Genomic DNA, 20,377 nt, shown 5'->3' on the forward strand with positions numbered 1-20,377 from the left:
TGCTTCTCGCTTAAGAAACAAGGCTTTTGGTTTCCTCGTGTTTTCTTCCTTTCTTTCATTTTTAATTATTTTCATTCCAGACAGGGTCTCTCTCTGTGTAGCCCTGGTTGTCCTGGTCCCACTTTATAGACCAGGCTGGCCGCGAACTCACAGAGATCTGCCTGCTCTGCCTCCTGAGTGCTGGGATTACAGGTGTGTGCCACTGCAACAGGCTTCACTTTTTATTTTTTATTTAATTCAATTTTGAATTAATTTCTGGGCCAGGATCTTGCTGTGTAGCTCAGACAAGCCTGGGCCTTGCTCTGTAGCCTGGGACGATGAGAGCTTGTGATTACCAGGTGCTGGGGCTGTAGGTGTGAACTGCCACACCTGGCTTTCAGGGGCCCCATGAAGCTATTTCTGCTTCCACGTTATACTCCATAGTGCACTGTGTGGAAACTCATGAAAACAACTAATTACTACAGGATATAGTGATTACAAGTTCTATATTATGAAATACAGTAACCAGTACATACTGGTAGTAGGTGTTCTCCACTAACAGAACGAGCCAATTCAAGCTGAATTAAAGGTATAAAAGCAGGTTTATTTGGGGCCACTCTCAAGTGGACCCAGTGGCGTCAGAGAATAGGGCCAGGGAAGCCACCATGCAGACGAGATGGAGAGATGTGGCACAGAGAGAGAGAGAGTGCATGCTCAGAGAAGAGAAATGTAGGAAGAGAGAGAAAGAAAGGGCACCTGGTGCACCTGCAATAGCAGGTGATGATGTAAGCAGTTGCTAGGTTTCTGAGAGCAGGCCAGTGGAATTGCCTGTATACTAACAGGTTTACAGTTAGTAGTCCCGGGTTTGAAATCCAAACAACCAGTTCCTTTCTTTAGAGGCAAATATAGGATATTTCTGTATAGCATATAGACAAGACTAAAATTTTAGGTACATTTTTGTGTTTTCTTTGCTATTTTACTTTCCCCAAAATGTTTCTTTATTCAAAAAAATTAATTTAAAATGTACATTTAGCTGGGCATGGTGGCTCACACCCATAAGCCCAGCATTTGAGAGTCTGAGGCAAGAGGATTACCATAAGCTCAAAGCTGGTCTAGGCTTTGTAAGGAATTTCCAGGCCAGTCTGAATTATAGACCTTGTTCCCCCCCCCCCAAAAAAAAGCAAAACAAAGTAAACAAAGCACCGTTAGTAGAAATCAAGAACACAGTGTGGAATGTTAAGGTGCTGTGTTGTGTGTCCCTTCACGTATCCTCTGTGAAACATGAACGTACTTTCCAATTTATGCATACTTTCTGTTGCTCCTTGTCCGTTCTTTCTCCTTTGGCAGGGTCATAGGTCTGTAGTCATGTTCAATCCTCATTACTCTCCCACCTCCTCCTCCTTCTCCTCCTTCTGAACCCCTCTTTCCTCCCAACAAGCCCTTCTTACTTTCATGTCTTTTGGGCAACCCACTGAGTTTGTTAGGATTGCTTGCAGGAGCATTTGCTGGGAACTATTTCCTAGAGCACGGGCAACTGATCAGTGGCCGTCATCTGCCAGCACTCCCTCAGGGCACCGCCCAGCTAGGCCCAGTCTTGTTCAGGCCTTGTGCAGGTTGAGTTGAGGCAAGGTCACAGGTGCCGTGGCCCTGCTCTGTGCAGAAGACGACGGCTTTCCGCTGCAATCTCCCCCCATGCCCTCTGACTCGCACATTCTCCTGAGATGTCTAAGTCCTGGAGGGAGGGATGATATAGATGTCCCATATAGGGTCGAGCATTCAACCATCACTTTTTCTTTGCACTGTAGCCTATTGTAGGTGCTTCTTGGTTTTTAATCTTACAATATAATGTGATACATATTTCCTTATTTGAAGGGAAAAATTGAGGTAACTGTTAGTCATGAATGTACAGTTATGACTCGAAAATATTTTCTCCAGTGAAATTTCTTCAGGCTTTAGTGCCTTTGGGGCCTTAGTGATACCTCTGCTGGAGTATACTAGTATAGAAACTAAAAGACAATTTATGCCTTTTTCCAACATGGTGGTATCTCTTTCTGATTCTCTGTGGTGAAACCTCATTGGTCGCTGTGCTCAAAGCACCATAGATGAACTTCTGTGATTGTGTCAATCTAGAATGTCATTTTATTCATCCCATTCTCTGCTGGAGGAACCTGTGAGGAGGCAGGTCTCTCCCAGGCTTGATTGTTTACCAGGAGCTTCCAAATGAATGAGGTGCAGAAGGCTGGTCCTCCAAACACAGCACCTTGTCCCTTTACTAGTAGGATTTTAATCAGTGAGGAATGAGATGGTGGTGTTAATTGCCTTTTTAAAGTTATGTTAGTGTGACAAACGTTGCTGAATTATGCCCTAGTTGAGCTGTTTCCACAAACTGAGATTATCAGATATTAACTTTCTGCAAGAGATTGCATGCATGTCAACAAACTCCTGAAGTTGTTGTGTGGTCCCCAGAGTACGTTGAAGGCAGAGGGACCTTGTTTCTCTGAATTTCACCTTCTATTGATATGAAAATATCTCTATAGCCTCAACAAATTTAATTAATTTTTCCTTGTTAAAGCAGGACTTTGAAGGGCAGACTAAGGAACCAAATGGAATATGGCTGTGCTCTTTAAGAAGCACAGGGATGGAAGCAGTTACTAATAGACATTTGGTAATGACTTCTAATTGAGCTTTTTTCTATAAAACAATTTCAAAAAGGTTTTTAGAGGTCCAAAGTCATAGTGATTAATTAAAAGTTGGGAGCTAGTTCCTGTTAGTGTTATGATCAAAATACAGCTGTATTTCCTTTCATTGTCCCCCACTAATCCATCAGCAAGTCCCAATCTCTGTGTCTGAAGTGCATCTCCACTCGGTCCATTCCTCTCTGTGTACCATCCTCCTGCTCAGCAGCTGCTCCATGGTATTACCGTAGCCTGCTGCTGGGTCCCTGGCTTTATTCCTGCTACAGTAATAAGCTAATGTGAAGCAGGTAGAATGGCCAACATTATATCTGGGCCCTACCTACATACCTACCTGATCAGATCTCAAGCCACACCCACCCCTCCCTTATACATTGACAGACTTTGCCCCGCCCTAGACTCTACATTTCCCTCCTGCTGGATCTTCTTCATACTGGGTTATTCACTTAAATGGCCACTTTTCAGTGTCTTTCTTAATCATTGACTCCAAACGGCAAACCGGCTGGGCATGAAGTTGCATATCTATAGTGACATCTCTTTGCGAGGCCGCAGGAACACGTGACCGCACAAGTTCAGGCAAGCCTGGACAGTGTCACAAGATCCTACCTTTAAAGTAAAAATATAAATAAAACGCCTGACCAGTCATACCACCTGTCTGTCATCGCCTTACTTCATCGGAATGCGTGCTCAACAGGGTTCATTGTCTTTTGTCTGATTTTATTGCTGTCCTACCAGCAAAGAGCACAGTGGCGGGAACAAAGTAGGCGCTTACATATTTGCAGGATGAGTCAGTGACTATTGCTTCAGCAGGATGTAAGCCAGGCATTGTTTCATCCTCTGAGCTGTTCTAAGGAATAGTCGTGATTAATGCTGGATTGCTTCTGCATGTCAGAAATCAGCTATTTTATCTCAGTGCCCTCCCTCTCTCTGTGTCCCCTTTTCCTTCTTCCTTCCTCCCTCCCTCTCTCCCTCCCTCCCTCCCTCCCTCCAATGCTTGTGCCCTCCATTGAAGAGAAGAAGAACTTAGCTCCTTATTTTGTATTTCCTGTGTACTCATAATAGGCACAATAGGATGTGTGCAGTGACTGTTAGGTGATCTGAAAGTCAGTTGGATCACGTTAACCCCAGCTTGACATGGAGACCAAAATTCAGAGAGGCCTGTTGATTGTTCTTAAGACAGCTGCCTAGTAAGGACTCAAAGCCAAATCCATTTACTACAGAGGTCAGAATCCCTTTCCTATCCTCTGTTACCTGAAAGACACTGGGAGTTGTAACTGACCAGAAGACAGAAGAAGGAAGTTTGTGCTTCAGCACTTCTCGTGCATGTGGCCTCTATGCTGGCCCAGCAATTCTTCCCTGCGGTCCTCTTAATAAATACAGGAAGTTCATTTCTTTTTTCTTTTAATTTTATGTGTGTTGGTCTCTCTCTCTCTCTCTCTCTCTCTCTCTCTGTGTGTGTGTGTGTGTGTGTTTGTCAGATCCTGGAGTTACAGTGTTGAGCAGCCACGTGGGTGCTGGGAATTGAACCTGGGCCCTCTGGAAGAGCAACCAGTGCTCTCAACCACTGAGCCTCCTCTCCTGCCCCCAGAAAGCTTATTTCTTAATGTCCTCCTTGAGTCACACTACAGCAGCGGCTGTAACAAGGAGAGCAGCAGGAAGAGGTGCCAATGCTGGGCAGAGGCAGCCCCCTTCAGCTAGTTAGCGCCTCAAGTCATGGACCTCTCCACAGGTTTTACTCACTTCCAGCTCCCGCTTCTCCAGTGCCTTTTGCCAGGTGGAGAACACTCCTCGCTTGGATCATTTCTTCAGCTTGTTCTTTCAACGAGCTCTTCAGCCTGATAAATTACATCTCAGCGCCAGCCCCAGTGCTCAACAGTATGACGCAGCCAGTGCCGTGCTTTTGGACAACCTCCCGGGAGTCCGTTGGCTCACACTTCCACAGGAACTCAAGGTAATCTTAGGGGTCCTAAGTAAGAGTCAAAGCTATCTGCCTTGTTCTAAGCTGTGAGTTTTCTCAGTTTTTTTTTTTAATTATTTTTTAAAATTTATTACTTGGAGCAGGCCTGCCACTGTGGTGTGTACAGATCAGAGGTTCCCTCCCTCCACCTCTGTCCAGGTTCCAAGATTGAACTCACTGCCCCGCCCCTGTGTGTCTCTCTGTGTCTGTCTGTCTGTCTGTCTGTCTGTCTGTCTGTCTGTCTCTCTCTCTCTCTCTCTCTCTCTCTCTCTCTCTCTCTCTCTCTCTCTCTCTCTGTGTGTGTGTGTGTGTGTGTGTGTGTGTGTTTCAGGGTTATAGGTGAAAACTCAAGGCACTATTCAAGTACGAGGTCCATGACATAAACTTCAACAAATGACCCTTAAAAATAGGAATTGGTTCTCTCATCATATTTTATATTTAAGCTTTCTTTTCAGAAATATAAGATGTATGTCTTACTTGGCAATTTTGTGTGTTTATGATTTTATAGGACAAGGTCAGTTTTTATTTCTGTACAGATGAAAGGAAGAGATATAGAGATAGATGATAGATAGATGATAGATAGATAGGATATATAGATATAGTTAGATGTATAGATATAATTTATTCACTTTACATCCTGATCATAGCCCCCTCCCTCCTCTCCTCTAAGCCCTACCCCCCCTTTTCTCTGTTCCCCCCCCCCTTACTTGCTCCTCAGAAAAGGAGAGCTTACCGCCACCACTAACGCACGCTGGCACATCAAGTCACATCAGGACTGAGCATGGCCTCTTCCCCTGTGCTTAGCAAGGCAGCCACGCCAAAGGGAAGTGATTGAAAAGCATGCAACAGAGTCCATGTCAGAGACAGCCCCTGCTCCCTTACTAGGGGACTCACATGAGGACTAAGCTGCCCATCTGCTACATCTGTGCAGCGGGCCTAGGTCCAGTCCGTGCATGGTGCTTCAGTCTCCATATGCTCCTGGGTCCTGCTTAGTTGACTCTGATGGTCTTGTGGAATTCCTGTCCCCCCCTTGGTCCTACTATTCCACCCCCACTTTTCCACAAGGTTCCCTGTGTGCCACCTAATGTTTGGTTGTAAGTCTCCGCATCTGTTTTAATATGCTACTTGGTGGGTCCTCTCAGGAGACAGCTGTGCTAGACTCCCATCTGCAAGCATAGCAGAGTGTTGTTAATATTGTCGGAGGTTGGCTCTCTCCCGTGGGGTGGGTCTCAGGTTGGGCCAGGCATTGGTTGGACATTCCCTCAATCTCTGCTCTATCTTTATCCCTGCACATCTTGTAGGCAGGGTAAATTTTCAGTTGAAGTTGTGGGTGGTTTGGTGTTCCCCTCCTTCCTCTAGAATTTCTGTTTGGCTAGAAGTTGGCCTCTTCAGTCTCTGTGACTCCCACTACTAGGAGTCTCAGCTAGAGTCAGCCCCACATCCTTCCAGGAGCCTACCCTGTCAGAGGTTTCCAGCTTGTCTCAGTGATGCCACCAGCCTCAGTTTCTCTTCATCTGATCTCCACCCTCATTACCCTCCACACTCCCTCTCCTACCCTGATCCCTCTCTCCATCCACTTCGGCTGTCTATTTCGCCTTCTGAGTGGGATTCAAGCATCCTCCCTTGAGCCCTCCTTGTTACTTAGGTTCTTGGGGTCTGTGGATTGCAGTATGGTTATCCTGTACTCTAAGGCTAATATCCACTTATAAGTGAGTACATACCATGTGTCGCTTTAAAGGTAGATTTCTCTTGGACAGAGAAGCAGCTGTGGAATACTACTTCTTCACTTGGTGCTAGTAAAAAACTGTGACTAAACAAATTCTTTGATGATCGCCATTAACTAGCATTTATTCTTAAGAACACAAGGTCATCCAGGCATGGTGGTGCACACCTGTAATCTTACCACTCAGGAAGCAAAGACAGGTGGATCTTTGTGAGTTCGAGGCCAGCCTGGTCTACAAAGTGAGTCCAGGACAGCCAAGACTACACAGAGAAACCCTGTCTCAAAAAAAAAAAAAAAAAGAAAGAAAGAAAGAAAAGAAAAGAAAGGAAGGAAGGAAGGACAGAAAGAATACAAGGTCCACTGACAGCAAAATGATTCTTTTGTTTGATGCTGGGGGTTGAATCCTCACCCTCTTGCATCTAAAACATGTGTTCTACCACATCTACAGTTCCTTTCCATGAGCATGTGTGTGTAGCTTTTGGTTTAGGGTTTCATGGTGGTTAGGTGTTTTGCATTTGACTTCACCACTGCCCACCAGAGACAACTCACACAACTGTCATGACTACTTGAGAAACCTTTGGCATGGCCCCCCATGTCATTCCTTTACTTCCAGCATTTTCTCAGTATCAAATGAAGTGACACTGTATTGCCACTTCTCTGCTCATGAAGAAACCCAGACTGTGTTACTGGAAAAATACTCAAGATCTTATTCTGCGTGAAGCCCTTCAGCACACGGCTAAGTGACTGACCGCTTACTCCTAATCATGTCGGTGGTTATGACACAATAAGTGTGGCACGGGGAAAGTGGTAGTGTTCACTGCACCCGCAGTTACAGTCGGGAGGCTCCGGTACATGTTTCCTAGTTGAAGCTGTGGCATCAGCTCAAGTATACAGGACCATCTGCCTGCTGCTCTTTCATTTCGTCCTTGGTTCTGTGAACCGTCGGTCTCAGACTACAATGACCATTTTCTTTTTCTACTCCTAGAACTTGGGCCTAGGGGCCCATGTATGCTGGCCAGCCATTCTGCCACTGAGCTGCATCCGCAACCTCATTTTTAAAGATCATATAAAACTTAAAAAGTATCAGACCTATCAGTTGGCCTCACCAGTGCTTTCGTGAGAAATCACAAGTTTTTAACATAGAAAGTTACTAGATAATGTTGCCTTTAAGATAGCAGGACTGACTCCCTGACTCCAAAGCCTGTCTCACATCAACTGGGGGGTCTTTAACCTGGGAGAGGCACAGCCCCCCACCCGGGTCCTTCATAACCAGAAGGTACCAGTGAGAGCTGACTTTCTGGCTAAGAGTCACCGCAGACTCTTACCCCCACCTCATAATTGCCTTATTGAGGATATGGTCTCCCCACTGTACAGTCCCTCCTGTGATGGTGAAGTAGGAGTGTTTTTAGCAGTACTATGTTTCACTTACATTGAACTTCTGGGTTAGATGGTGTGCTGGAGCTGGCTCTCTGTAAGCTAGAAGAGGAGCAGACTCTTGTTCAAAAACAGAAAGAGAAACGCTTCAGATACGTACAGAGGGTGTGGTAGAAGAGCCGGAAGAGATGAACAAGAGGGACGGAACCCTAGGAAAGCTTACTAAAGAGAGAAATTAATGAATTGAGATGAAAATATGAAAAATTCTTATGAAATCCAGAAGATAATTAGGATGTACTTTGGAAATCCATATGCCAAGAAACTGGAGAATCTAGAAGAAATCATTCACGTCCTAGACGTGTATGACCCACCAAAATGATTTTCAATCAAAGTGATATACACACGAGCGCAGGCGCCCATGCTGTCTTCTACTGCTTCCTTTAGTGTCCTTTGTTTCTTTTGTTGTCAGCGCGTTTCCACCGTCGCAGGCTCTCCCCTCCCTGGTGAGCTTTGCTCCCCTTACCTTCCACTCTTAGCCAGCTGGTTATTGCTGCACAGGGAGGCTTTGATCCATGCATCTTAGTTTCCAACCCTGCTACTTTGCTGGAAGCGGCCTATCATTTTAAAGCACTTTCTGGTAGAGAGTCATTGGGGTCTTTGTAAGTACAGAATCATGTGACTTGCGGATGGGGATGCTCAGCTGCTCTCTTCCCTGTGTGTATGCCTTTGGTTTTTTTGTCTCGACTTCAAGTGCCGCAGTAAGAGTCATGAGAATGGGCGCCCTTGCCTCATTCCCACTTTTAGTACAATGTTGCCAGCAAGTTTGTTGTCTGCAGTTTTTGTTGTTGCGATACGGCTCTTCTATTCGTAATTGCTTCAGTGTTTTTATCAGGAAGGGATACTGAACTTTATAAAAGGCCCTTTCTATAGCTAATGCCACGATCATGTGATTTCTGTCTTGTGCTGGATTTCACTTACTTTCACAACCTTAATTCCTGGGATGAAAGCAGTTGGTCACGGTGAGTTCAGAACTCAGCTTGTGGGAGTCAGTTCTTTCTCTCCTCCGTACAGGTTCTAGGGATTGGACTCAGGTCCTCTGGCTTGGCAGCAAGCAGTACCTTCACCTGCTGAGCCAGATTGCCAGACATTCTTAGTATTTTGCTGAGAATTTTTGAGCCTGTGTTAGTCTTAGAAGTTGGTTTGGAAATTCCCTTACTGTTGTGAGAGAGCCAGCACTGGCCTAGCGAGCATGGCAAGGTCCTGGGGTTGTCACTAGCACTGTAAAATATAGTGTTGAATTTCTCTTGAGGATTCTTCTTTTCAAACCTGTGTGTCGTTATGGATAGCTGTATTAATAGCTACCATAAACCAAAACTAAGAGAAAGGATAGTCATACTTGGTGTAGGTTCCCTTTGCTGCCATTGCCCCACGTTCATTTGTAGCCTCCTGTTTGCTTTCTGTCGTGTGCAGCTATAATCTTTGTACAGTTTTTGCTTTTGCTGCTCTAAGGGCCACAGTACACCTTTACTGCTAGCCCCACCCATGCTAAACAGCACTGCAGGGCGCAGGGGTCCTAACCTCAGCCACCTCCAGTTTCCAGCTCTGCCCTCAACGGCCTTCCTCATTTCTGCCGCAGTGGCAGTGCTTTCAGCGGTCTCTTCCCGCTGGTTCCTAGGAGCTCCATCTCAGCTTACCTTGTTGTCTTCTTTCCTGCATGGTGTCTCTGTTGCTGTCAGCTTAATATATGGCCTGATAAATGTTTATTAGGAGGCTTATAAATGTTACGGTGTTATTATCTAACCCGCTTTTACAGTCAATAAAGACACAGGCACCTGATGCATTTTAGAATAGCCTTTTTCACCTGGGGCAAGGCAGATATTACCTCCCAACCTTTCTTCATTTACATCCCAGCCTCCGTCCCTTGACATCTGCTTCTAATAATTTCTATTTGGTTTACCTCCCATCCATAATCCCAAAATACATGCTAAGGTTGCTTATTTTGGCCATCTCTTTCCATGTGAGACTTCAGAGTTTCCTCCTCTGAGCCCCTCTGGCAATCCTCCTTTTTACTCCTCCTTCCCATCTGTCTCTCTTTCCCAAGAGTCTTTCTGCTCAAAGCCATAAACCTTTGCTCCGCCCCTTCCTTCTGCCTTGCCCAGGTGTAGGCCTTTTATTCAGCCAATCACAAAGGCAAGGTTCAACTAGATCTTGTGAACCAGTAATTTGCATCAAAATACACCGCATGTCTCAGTCATTTTATTTTAAAATTTCTGGCTGTTAATTCCAATGTCTTAGCCATGTCTAGTCTCAACCACATTTTATCTGACACATTCTATTCTGAATTTGTGGGTTTGCTCTTTGATGTCCTGTGACTTTTTTTTCCTGGTCGTTGGGCATGTTATAAGTGTGAAAGGACCACTAGCTGTAGGCACTGCTAATGAGGTGGTCAGGTGTGGAGAGCGGATGCCTTCTTGGTCTGTGGCTAGGGCTCAGCCTTCCAGTGAGCCTGTGTGTTAGTCGACCGTGGACCTCAGTGTCGTTTGTCAGGTTCCTTCTCCCTCAAAGCTGGGACTAGCTTGTTGGCTAGCGTGAGCTGGAGTTGAGCATTTCCCTCCTCCTGCATAGGAGCTTCCCTGGTCCTCTTCTGCGGTGAGGAAGGCTTGCTGACTCTGTTTACCCCCAGGTCTGCCACATCCCATGGGGTTGGTCTATAGTTAACTAGTTTCTCCATAGAGCCAGCTTTGTTAAGGAAAACACATTGCTCTAGAGTGTCAGTCAGGAGGGCATTTTACTATGGCAACTTGGTTAGGCTCCTGGCGGAGAAACTCACAAAAGCTTGGGGGACCCACAGCCTGGGTTTCCATGGAGTTTTCAGCTGTAGAAATTACCCACATGGAGTCTCTGGCTACTTGCCAACAACAGTACAGGTTTCCTATGTGGCCCTGCCTGTGGCAATGGTTTCTGTTCCTGGTGGTTTATGCAGCTATGATTACCTGACTGCATCTGTCTGTCTGTCCGTCCATCTGTCTGTCTCTCGAGTCCTGAGGATATCAGTTTGCTGGGTTCTCGGCCTTCTTCCAGACACGGAGGAGTTGATGTTTTGTGCTGTTTTGATATTTTGACTTGTTTGGGTTGTGGACTTATTTTATGCTTTCTGCATACATAACCAGAAACCAGACTCCCCAAAGTTTGTATTTTACCAATAAGTGCAAAGAATGTTTTCTTCCTTTCTTTGAGATTTTTTTCACTGTCTTAGAATAGTAGCTTTTATTGACAACATACCTTCTAATGAAAATGGCAAGGAATTTAAAACCATAAAAACTTGGGTTTAAACAAATTGTTGTGAGGCAACTTACAGTTGGCAAATGTTCAGTGGAAGTATTTGGTTTTAATTTGGAAATAGTTTAAATTGTTCTGTATTTAGTATTTGATGAGGGTTCCCTTTGATTTTTCTTTCCCAGGTGTTTGAGAGCCTTTTCAGTAATGCTTTCCCTGGGCAACCTGGCATTGTTAAAGGAACAATGTTTTACCTTACTTAGTTGTATTAGTTTCATATCAGGCCAGAGACCCAAGTAGAGAAAACTTCACAGAATAGCCCGAAATAAAAAATTACAAGTATTTGGTCTCTGTCTGAAAGTTTTTCACAAGGTAAAGGGTTCTCACCAAACAAGAGAACACAAAAGTATTTGCTAGATGCCAGAAAATGTGGGTCACAAATGAGTAATAAGTCACACTGTGTGAAAAGCATGGAAAGGCATGACTAACGTCTCAGGAGCTTTTGTGGCTCTGTACAACGCAGCGTGAGACACAGCCCTGCAGAGAATGCCTTAGCCTTTAAGGGAAAAAAGAGAAAAAACGTACAGGGGAACCCTTATTTACACAGTGTGCGCTACATATTTAAGTAACTATTTTTGTATGTATACTTACTTATGCATTACAGGCTAGTTTTACTTTCTCTTTAGTTGTGGATGCTTTAAAGTAAAGTTCCAGCAATTTCCATGGAAACAAAAGCCAAATCCTATGTAAAAGATTTTTGTCTAATAACTCTGTGGGGAAGTTCAGCTGTGCCAGATCCCAGGAGAACGCCTGCCTTGGTGTTTTAATGTGAATAACGATTGGCAACGCTTTATTCAAAACATTGTTTCTAGGAGAGGGACAAGGAAGAATGTTGGTATTTTACAAGAATGCAAAATACACAGGAAGTAGGAAAACAACCTGAAATACATTGGCCACATAAATAGTGATTTTCATTTTGCTTTAAGAAGTTTAACAGGTTAAAAGAATTGAACTTTAAAAAGAAAGCAGTTTTTTTAATCTCATAAATTGTGTTGATTATAAGGTTTCTAAGATTTTGCAGCAACTTCTAATAAAAAGCATGTTAAACAAGTTGATGTTTTATATTTGCAAAACTTAAAAATAACATGTTCCTTTTTGAGATATTTCTTAAGTAGTGCGACAGAGAGAGATCCTTGTTTAATCCTTCAGGCAGTTCTGAGGCTCCTCGTTGTGTTTACATAGGTGGAGCTGGACACAGCGTTGAGTGACCTTGAGGCCGCAGACTTTGCAGAACTGGTAAGAGGAGGGGGATTTCCACGGAGGCCGTTGTGTTGACTCTCATCAGTCATTCCGAGTGCTTGACAAATGGACCTATGGCATTCGGCCTCTGTTTTGACACTACAAATGTCTACTTGCCCAAAGGCTTTCTATTCACCTGCAGATGTTGGCTGTACAATGTGTGTTCTGAGGTTTGAACAGTGATTAGCTAACAAGCACTGGGGCTTTGTAAGGACAGAAATGGAGAAGCTTTGATGACTTGAGACCACTGTGAGTCTAAACTTAACTTGGACCTGTCAGTGTAGCTTTTAGCTTTTTAAAGTTTCTATTTCTTTGGTCCCCGATGAAAAGACCAGCAGATAAGTTGTCAATAAACAATAGGTATTGTTAACACTCAAGCCACTGTGTATAAACAATAACCCCCACCAAAAGGAGCTAGGTTCCTCAAAGACATGGAACGTTCTAGAAGCTTTCAGAACTGATGTGTGTGCTGGGGCTGAAACTGTCAGACAACAACTCAGCACACTCTGTTGACGTCCATAAGTCCACTGAAGTCTGTAAGTTTTCTTGTTTTGAAAGAAAGGCAACCAAGTCATTTTTGTGAAAACTTATGATAAGTAGGGAAGAATTGAACATTTATTTATGCCACCATTCTTGTCTAATCAAGGTGATCCCACAGAGACAACAGAAAAACAGTAGGTGGCACATTGCCTGTAATAACTGCCTTAGTGTCTTCATCTTTTGCTGAGATAAACTATAACAAAAGCAACTCAAGAGAGGGTTTGTTCTGCCACATAGATCAGGCTGCAGTCCAGGCTGGAGGAGGAGTCCCAGCAGCAGGAGCATTTGGGGGCTGGTTACACTGTGATGAGTCAAATGGCAGACAGTAGAACATGCAGGCATGCAGTGCTCAGCTCCTTTCTCCGTTCATACCTCCTGGACCCCTGCGTAGGGAGTGGTCCTGCCCACTGTTCAGATGGGTCTCCTTATGTCAGCTGAGATACTAAAGATCATGCTGCAAGCATGCCTAGAGGCTTACCTCCCATGTGATTCTGGATTCCTAAGTTGACAACGCACACTATTCACAGTGCGGAAGCATACAAACCACGGGGAAATACCTGGCTGAAGGGTTGGCTCATCTAACACTGTTAAGCAAAGGGCAAATCAAGTGACTATTTGTGAAGGGGAAGTTATCATCATTGACTCTAGACTGGGAAGCATGGGAGAGTTTCTCTAACAAATAAATCACAGGTGGGAGGCAGAGGCAAGCAGAGAAGGATCTTGAAAGAGGCTTAACCATGTGAACCGAGTTTAGTGTGCAGTCTTTCATGGCCTCTCATTCAAACAAGCTTTTAAAAACATCATCGAGGCAGGGCATCAGGCACTCCTTTAATCTCAGCACTAAGGAGGCAGAGGCAGGTGACGCTCACGTTAAAGATTGAGCCCTTTCTCCAAGTAAATAAAGACATAAGTAGATACCTGTAAGACAGTTAAGGAAATAGAGTGTTGGTGGATGTGTATTAGGCAAGAATAAATCTTTAAACAATAGCATTATGGCTATATGTATTTCTAAGATTTCTTCTGTTTTAGAGTACATTCTCTTTGTTTTGTATTTTGAGATAGTTGTTTCTCTGTTCCTCTGTGTACCTGCCTGTTCTGGAACTTACTCTACAGACCAGGCTGGCCACAAACTCAGAGGTATCTCCTGTTTCTGCTTCCCATGTGCTGGGATTAAAGGTGTGCGCCACCACCACCCAGCCAAGTACATCCTTCTTTTTAATTAATTAATTTAATTTTATGTGTATTGTGTACCTGAGTGTGTGTATGTGTACTACATACATTCTTGATCCCATAGAGGCCGGAAGAGGTATAGGATCCCCTGGAACTGGAGTTGCAGGTGGTTGTGTTCCACCCCTGTGTGCTGAGACCTGAACCAGGGTTCTCTGCAAGACACTTAACTGCTGAGCCATCTCCACAGCCCCTCAGAGTACATTCTGAAGTTATTGTCAGAAGAAGTGTATCTGGGATTTGTTAGAAATAATTTAGTAAGAGAGAAGGAAAGCGCAAGATGTGAGGAAACAAGATGAGCCGCGCACTCACCTATTCAAATTCAGGTAGTAACCGACGCAAAAGAGCTGATGATGTTGTTGTCTTTCATCCAACTTGCGGCCCCCACCCCGACCCCCACCTCAGCCTCCTGAGCTCTGCGCATCCAGGCATGAGCCACCATGCCCAGCACTGTTCAGTCCTCTTATTGCTGGGTAGTAGAGCATCTTATGGTCATTTCTGATTTTCCATTTCCTCCATGTTCAGTCGAACATTAGTAGATGCATGTTACAGGAATTGGCAAAGACAAGGATTTCTCTTCATCCTCTCCTGTGGCATCCTGGGCATCCCTGCTCTCAGAGCTTGGAATGGATATTTCTAGACTTTTCTGTATCCTTACATTCCTACACAAAACCCCACATGTATAAACATACATGCCACCTGTAGTTGTGAGAGAGTTCATTCAGCAAAACCCACATGCAGTGATGCTTTCATCTGCTGAGCAGTGCGTCCTGTAACTTTTTTTTTTTTTTGGTTTTTTTGTTTGTTTGTTTGTTTGTTTTTTTGAGACAGGATCTCTCTGTGTAGCCTTGACTGTCCTGGACTCTCTTTGTAGACCAGGCTAGTCTCGAACTCACAGAGATCCGCCCGCCTACCAAGTGCTGGGATTAAAGACGTGCACCACCACTGCCCGGCTAAACATCCTGTACCCTTTACAGCTAAACTATTCTACTGCCTGTGCTAGTCCCCAGCACAACATTGAACTTAGCTAGCTAATCATCCCTCCATTCCTGAACGTGGCACTGTGTCTAACCTCTCTGTATTCCAAATAATTCACTATTGGCTTTTGCAAAATTGCCTTGATTTACTCAGTCATCTTGTAGATTCCTGGAGGAGGGATTACTCAACTAGTATGTACGCTCAGGGGTTTTCTAGTACCACTCACTTGCCCACAATAGATTGTGCTAACTGTGCTTTCAGAATTGCTGCACGGTAATATTACACATGGTAGATTATGATAGGAGCTTTCCTGTCATAACTGAATTATTTTCAGAGTCCCTCATGGAATAGCAAATGTTGTGTGCTCTGCTATGTTGTAGGAAGTAACGACATTGTTCTTTCATCTCCGTTCTCTAGCATTTTGATTTTAAAGGTACATAACAAGTTGTTTCTAATGATTATAATCTCCACCTCAACAATTGCAGCTTAACTAGAATATTTTTACCTTATACTTTAAATAAATAAGTACTGCATTGTAAATCAACTGTGAATTCCCTCCAGTCTGAGGACTACTATGACATGAGACGGCTGTACACAATTTTGGGGTCTTCTCTGTTTTACAAGGTAAGTTGAATCTTGAAATATTTATCACTATTGAACTGCTATATTCATAGACCTAAAGTAAATTTTCTCAACCTTTAACACACATGGAAGAAATCTTACTGCTTTGCTTCTGTGTGTAGGCACAAGACTGTGCTCTGGAAATAAGACCTCATAGATTTGTAAATGCAGTAAATATTTATGTTTTACTGTATACTAAGGCATTTCTAAGTGTGCAGAAGTGAGAGGGTACTTAAAAGAATAAGGTATATAAGAGAGAGGAACAATACATTCCTTTTTTTGGAATTTCAAAAATTACACTTCTTTACTGTGTGTGGGTGTACACGTGAGCCACAGAGCATATGTGGAGGTCAAAGGACAACTTAAGGAGTGTGCTCTCCTCCTAGAATGTGGGGCCCTGGGACCACACTCAGGCCATCAGGCTTGTGGCCCGTGCCCACTGAGCTGTCTCCTGCAATGCATTTGTAATTTCCTTTTGCAGTAGTGTTCTTGCTCTCTTTAGCCTCTTCCTCAGAAGTGGCATAGTGCATCTTACAGCACTGAGGAACTGCTTCCACTAAAGCATTAGGAATCGAGTCAGTTAAGTATTTCACTTAAAGATATCTTTACAAACAATAGGTAACTTATTTAGCACAGAGTCAGAATACTCAGGAGGAACACAGAAAAGACTAAGTCTATGCTCACTGGGACCCGGCCTCTCTTTCCAGTCCCAGCTTTACCAAGCATTCAAGGTAATCCTACTTGAGATGATCGTGCTTTGTGAAGTAGCCTGTCGGCTGAGTCCCCTACACTGTCAGAGTTGACCTGCAGCTTAACTCAGATCAAAAGCATGGACTTCTGTATAATCTCAGCTTAATCCCTGTAAAACTACATGATTTTAAGCCTACTACTGAGGTGTTTATAAACTCTTAGGAACACCGGATCATTGCTCTATGCTACTAGCTGATGTTGGCTCTTCGTGGTTAAATCACAGGGTTATCTGGTGTGCAGCCATCTGCCTAAGGATGACGTTGTGGAGATCGCTGCGTACTGTCGCCAGTACTGCCTGCTGCCTTTAGCAGCAAAGCAAAGAATTGGCCAGCTGATAATATGGAGAGAGGTGTTCCCACGCCACCACCTCCAGCCTCCCTCAGACTCAGACACTGATGTCTTCCAGGAACCTGAAGGGAGATATTTCTTACTAATTGTTGGGCTGGTGAGTTACGGACTTCTTTCTTGAATTTCATTTTACACTTTTTAAATCTACTTGCTTAAATGTATGAACAAACATGCTCATTTACAAGTATGAATATGTTAATTACTTGTATTCAAGAAAATGTTATGTGCCACTCTATTCTCTTTCTTATGTATCTATTTAATACTCATGACGAAATATTAGTAAAGTCCAGTGTAGGATTTAGTTGGGTCTGAAGATCTTCTATGGCGGTTTTGTCCTTTGGCTTATTTAGGAAAACGTGAAACAATATGTATTCAAGCCCCACATGGTGATGAGCCCTGTAACCCCAGCATTTCAAAGGCAAGAGGGTTGCCAGCTTGAGTTTGAAGGCAGCCTGCGCTGTACATAACCCATATCTGAAATGATGGTGGTGACAGTGGACGCTATTGAAAGTTATCTTAGGAGCTTCTGTAGACTAAGAGAAATGATTGGTGGTGAACTGACGCGGTGTCCTCGTGAAGCAGTGTGAGAGTGCTTCTGTGCCGGGTCAAGAAGCTCTGAGGATGGTGAAGAGAGAAAGAGGCAGGAGAGATTTTCCTAACTCACTGGGTATTTGAGTATATGTCTTCAGTATTCACAAGCTTGTACATATGTACTGTGTTAGATCTTTTCACAACAGCTGAGCCTGTACCAATCTCTCTTTTCAGCGACATTCTATGTTGTGCGTGCTGCTGGAAGCTGGAGGCTGTGCATCTAAAGCTGCCGGGACCCCTGGTCCAGACTGTATCTACGTGGACCAGGTCAGAGCGACTCTTCATCAGCTGGAAGGAGTGGACTCCCGCATGGAGGAGCAGCTGGCCACACCCCTGGGGCCCTGCTTGTCTTGTGCTGACTGGTTCCTTGCTGCACCACGTGAAAAGGCAGACGGTCTGACCACTTCACCTATCCTCAGCAGGCTCCAGGGGCCTTCCAGAACAGCAGCCTCCCCAACATGCAGAAGGACCCTTTTCAGTGACTATTCCTTCAAGGCACGGAAGCCCAGTCCCTCCCGGAGCAGTGGAGGATGTGAGCCTGGTGAAGGAGAAGGTGTCGGTCTTAGCCCACACACTACCCCAGATGCAGTACGGAAGCAAAGAGAGTCGGATGGCTCAGAGGACAGCGTGGCCTTGCTTAAGGTGTGTGTCCATTCACCTGTCTGCATTGTGAGCAATAAACATTGGACAATTTTTTTTTTTAGTTGAGAGAGTGTTCCTTAATTAAAATGATGGGTGTTTTAGTCACTGCTGAAAAACCAAAGACTTAGAACCAAAAAGAGAAAGAAATACCAAGTGCCAGCACATGAACCCCCATTTCACAGTGCCTCAGCCGCAGTCCACACTCATTGGCCTTTCTTCTGTGTTGATGAGGATGACAGAGCATCCTAGCTGTGGGGCAGTTTCACGGTCAGTCTGACTGAGTAGCCAGTAAAATATTTAATAGAAACAAAATGATCAGAATGGGGAAGAGGAGATGCCTCTGTAATGAGCTAAGGTTCTTAATCTATACTTGTGAGTGTCACAAACATCAAAAATGTGACTGAAGCAAAGGATGCTCATACTTGAGGTTATGACTTTCCTTGACTTTTCCCATACCATAAGATACCTAAATGGTTGTTGAAGTCACCAGTGTCCTTGGGAGCTTTGCACTTAGACCTGTGATGCTGAGGTCTCTCCAGCCAGTTTTGACCCTTGCCATCAGGAGGACGGAGATGATGCCAGACAGGCAGAAGGAAGGTTGGATCTGAAAATGGCCTCCAGTGCTTCTGAGTGGTGTGACGTGCACAAATGTAGATATTCCCTCTCCTGCACACAAGCAATGGGATGCTGCAGCAGCCAGGAACAGAACGTGTTTATCTCATGTGTGGTTTGCATCCGTGCTATAGCCTAATATCTCGGTTGGTAAACTTAGTAGGAAACAGACCGAGAGAATTATATATAGACAAGTTCTGATCAGCTGCCAAGGGTAAGATGCAGACCTTTGACCTTGGGGACTTCAGACAGCAGGGAGAGACACAAGTACACACGTGTGTGTGTGTGTTTGATGATGGAGCTGCTGAGGATCTTCATCTTGACTCGGCCCTGGAAACCTCCTTAACAACAATAAGGGATAGAGATTAGCATCAGAAATATTTAACGGAAACATCACAAAAGTAGTGCTCTTAGAAGGTTTTAAATTTTGGGACCATTTCCACTGTTTGATCCTATTCTTAGACACAGACTGACCTATTTGTTTTCCAGCTCGCTAGAAAGAAGTCGACACTTCCAAATCCATTTCATTTGGGAAATTCGAAAAAAGACGTTTCAGAAAAAGAACTGGAAGTCTGTAACATGATGAAGTAAGAAACTTCTAGCATGCCTTTTCACTTAAGCTCCTCGTCTTTCCGGAGAACGTACAGAGACTGTTCAACCAGCATGATTCTGATACAGCTCACAGATATGAGGACATATTTATGGGGTTTCTGTCATGCTTCATTGCCCATTGGGGAAATGAACATATTCATACTCTGATGAAAACAGCAAAAGTGGTATTTTAAAATGTGAAAGTCACTCTTTCCCTCTCACCCACAGATAACACACTTTTGGGATGTCTACTTTTTCAATTAGCGTTTAAAGACTAACTTTAGATTGCAGTAGATACCTGGTTGTTCTTAGCCCTGTGCCTGGAAGTGATATCTGCTAATGGCGGCGTGCAGCTTAGAATGCTCACTTCTAAAGAACAAAGGGTTGGCCATTTGCCCAAATTCAAGACAACTGTGCAAGGCCATCCAAGCGTCCTGGTTCCAGGTGGTACACGCAAGGCCTCCGTAGCAACTGCAGCACAGTTGAGCTTCTCTCTCTGGCGTATCTCTCTTCCATCACTCCCTCCTCTGCTGTGCTTTCATAGAACGCATCTCACCAACTTCTCCCTGTGTGTCTCCCTCTCAGGACACGGGTCCTAAAAACTGGTCCGGAACAAATACATATAACTCCAACTTAGATTAAATAAGGAATTCTAAGGTTTAAAAAGAAAGAAAAAAAGAAGAGATGTGTAACTACCTTACGAAGTAGTCTCTCTTCCCTCCCTCCCTCCCTCTCTCCCTGCTCCCTTCCCCGCACCCCCCCCAGCGTGTGTGTGTGTGTGTGTGTGTGTGTGTGTGTGTGTGTGTGTGTGTGTGTGTAGGCTAAAGGATGACCTTGATTGTCATTCCTCAGGAGCTGCCTGGCTTGTCTTTTGAGATAAGGTCTCTCGCTTCCTGGAGTTAACTAAGCATGCTAAGCTGCCTTGCCGTGAGCCCCAGGCCTCCTTGTCTGCCTCCGACAGCTAAAGCTGCACATGTGAACTGTGCCCAGTGTTCTACGGGTACTGCAGTTTGAACTCTGGACCTGATGCTTGAAGGGCACCGCTTTCCCAACATAGCTAAATCTAACCCCACAGCCACTTTGATTACGTTTGTTTTGTGCTTATCTACCTTATCTGCCAGAATCTTCTTGCCTGGTATTTAATTTTGATGTCATATGTGGGACCAGCTGGTAAAA

General features: G+C 44.4%; 1 protein-coding gene across 2 annotated transcripts in view; it reads left to right on the forward strand.

Moving 5' to 3' along the window:
- Nucleotides 1-20,377, forward strand: part of INTU (inturned planar cell polarity protein) — a 75,412-nt gene that overhangs the window by 45,724 nt on the left and 9,311 nt on the right. For both annotated transcript variants that reach the window (XM_084768505.1, XM_084768504.1), the window contains exons 8-13: nucleotides 4,434-4,623; nucleotides 12,245-12,298; nucleotides 15,608-15,670; nucleotides 16,641-16,862; nucleotides 17,531-17,998; nucleotides 19,100-19,197. In XM_084768505.1, the coding sequence (XP_084624631.1) occupies nucleotides 4,434-4,623; nucleotides 12,245-12,298; nucleotides 15,608-15,670; nucleotides 16,641-16,862; nucleotides 17,531-17,998; nucleotides 19,100-19,197 (1,095 nt within the window). The remainder of the gene's footprint in view (nucleotides 1-4,433; nucleotides 4,624-12,244; nucleotides 12,299-15,607; nucleotides 15,671-16,640; nucleotides 16,863-17,530; nucleotides 17,999-19,099; nucleotides 19,198-20,377) is intronic.

This window comes from Acomys minous, assembly GCF_964271855.1.
Source record: "Acomys minous genome assembly, chromosome: 19".
NCBI lineage: Eukaryota > Metazoa > Chordata > Mammalia > Rodentia > Muridae > Acomys > Acomys minous.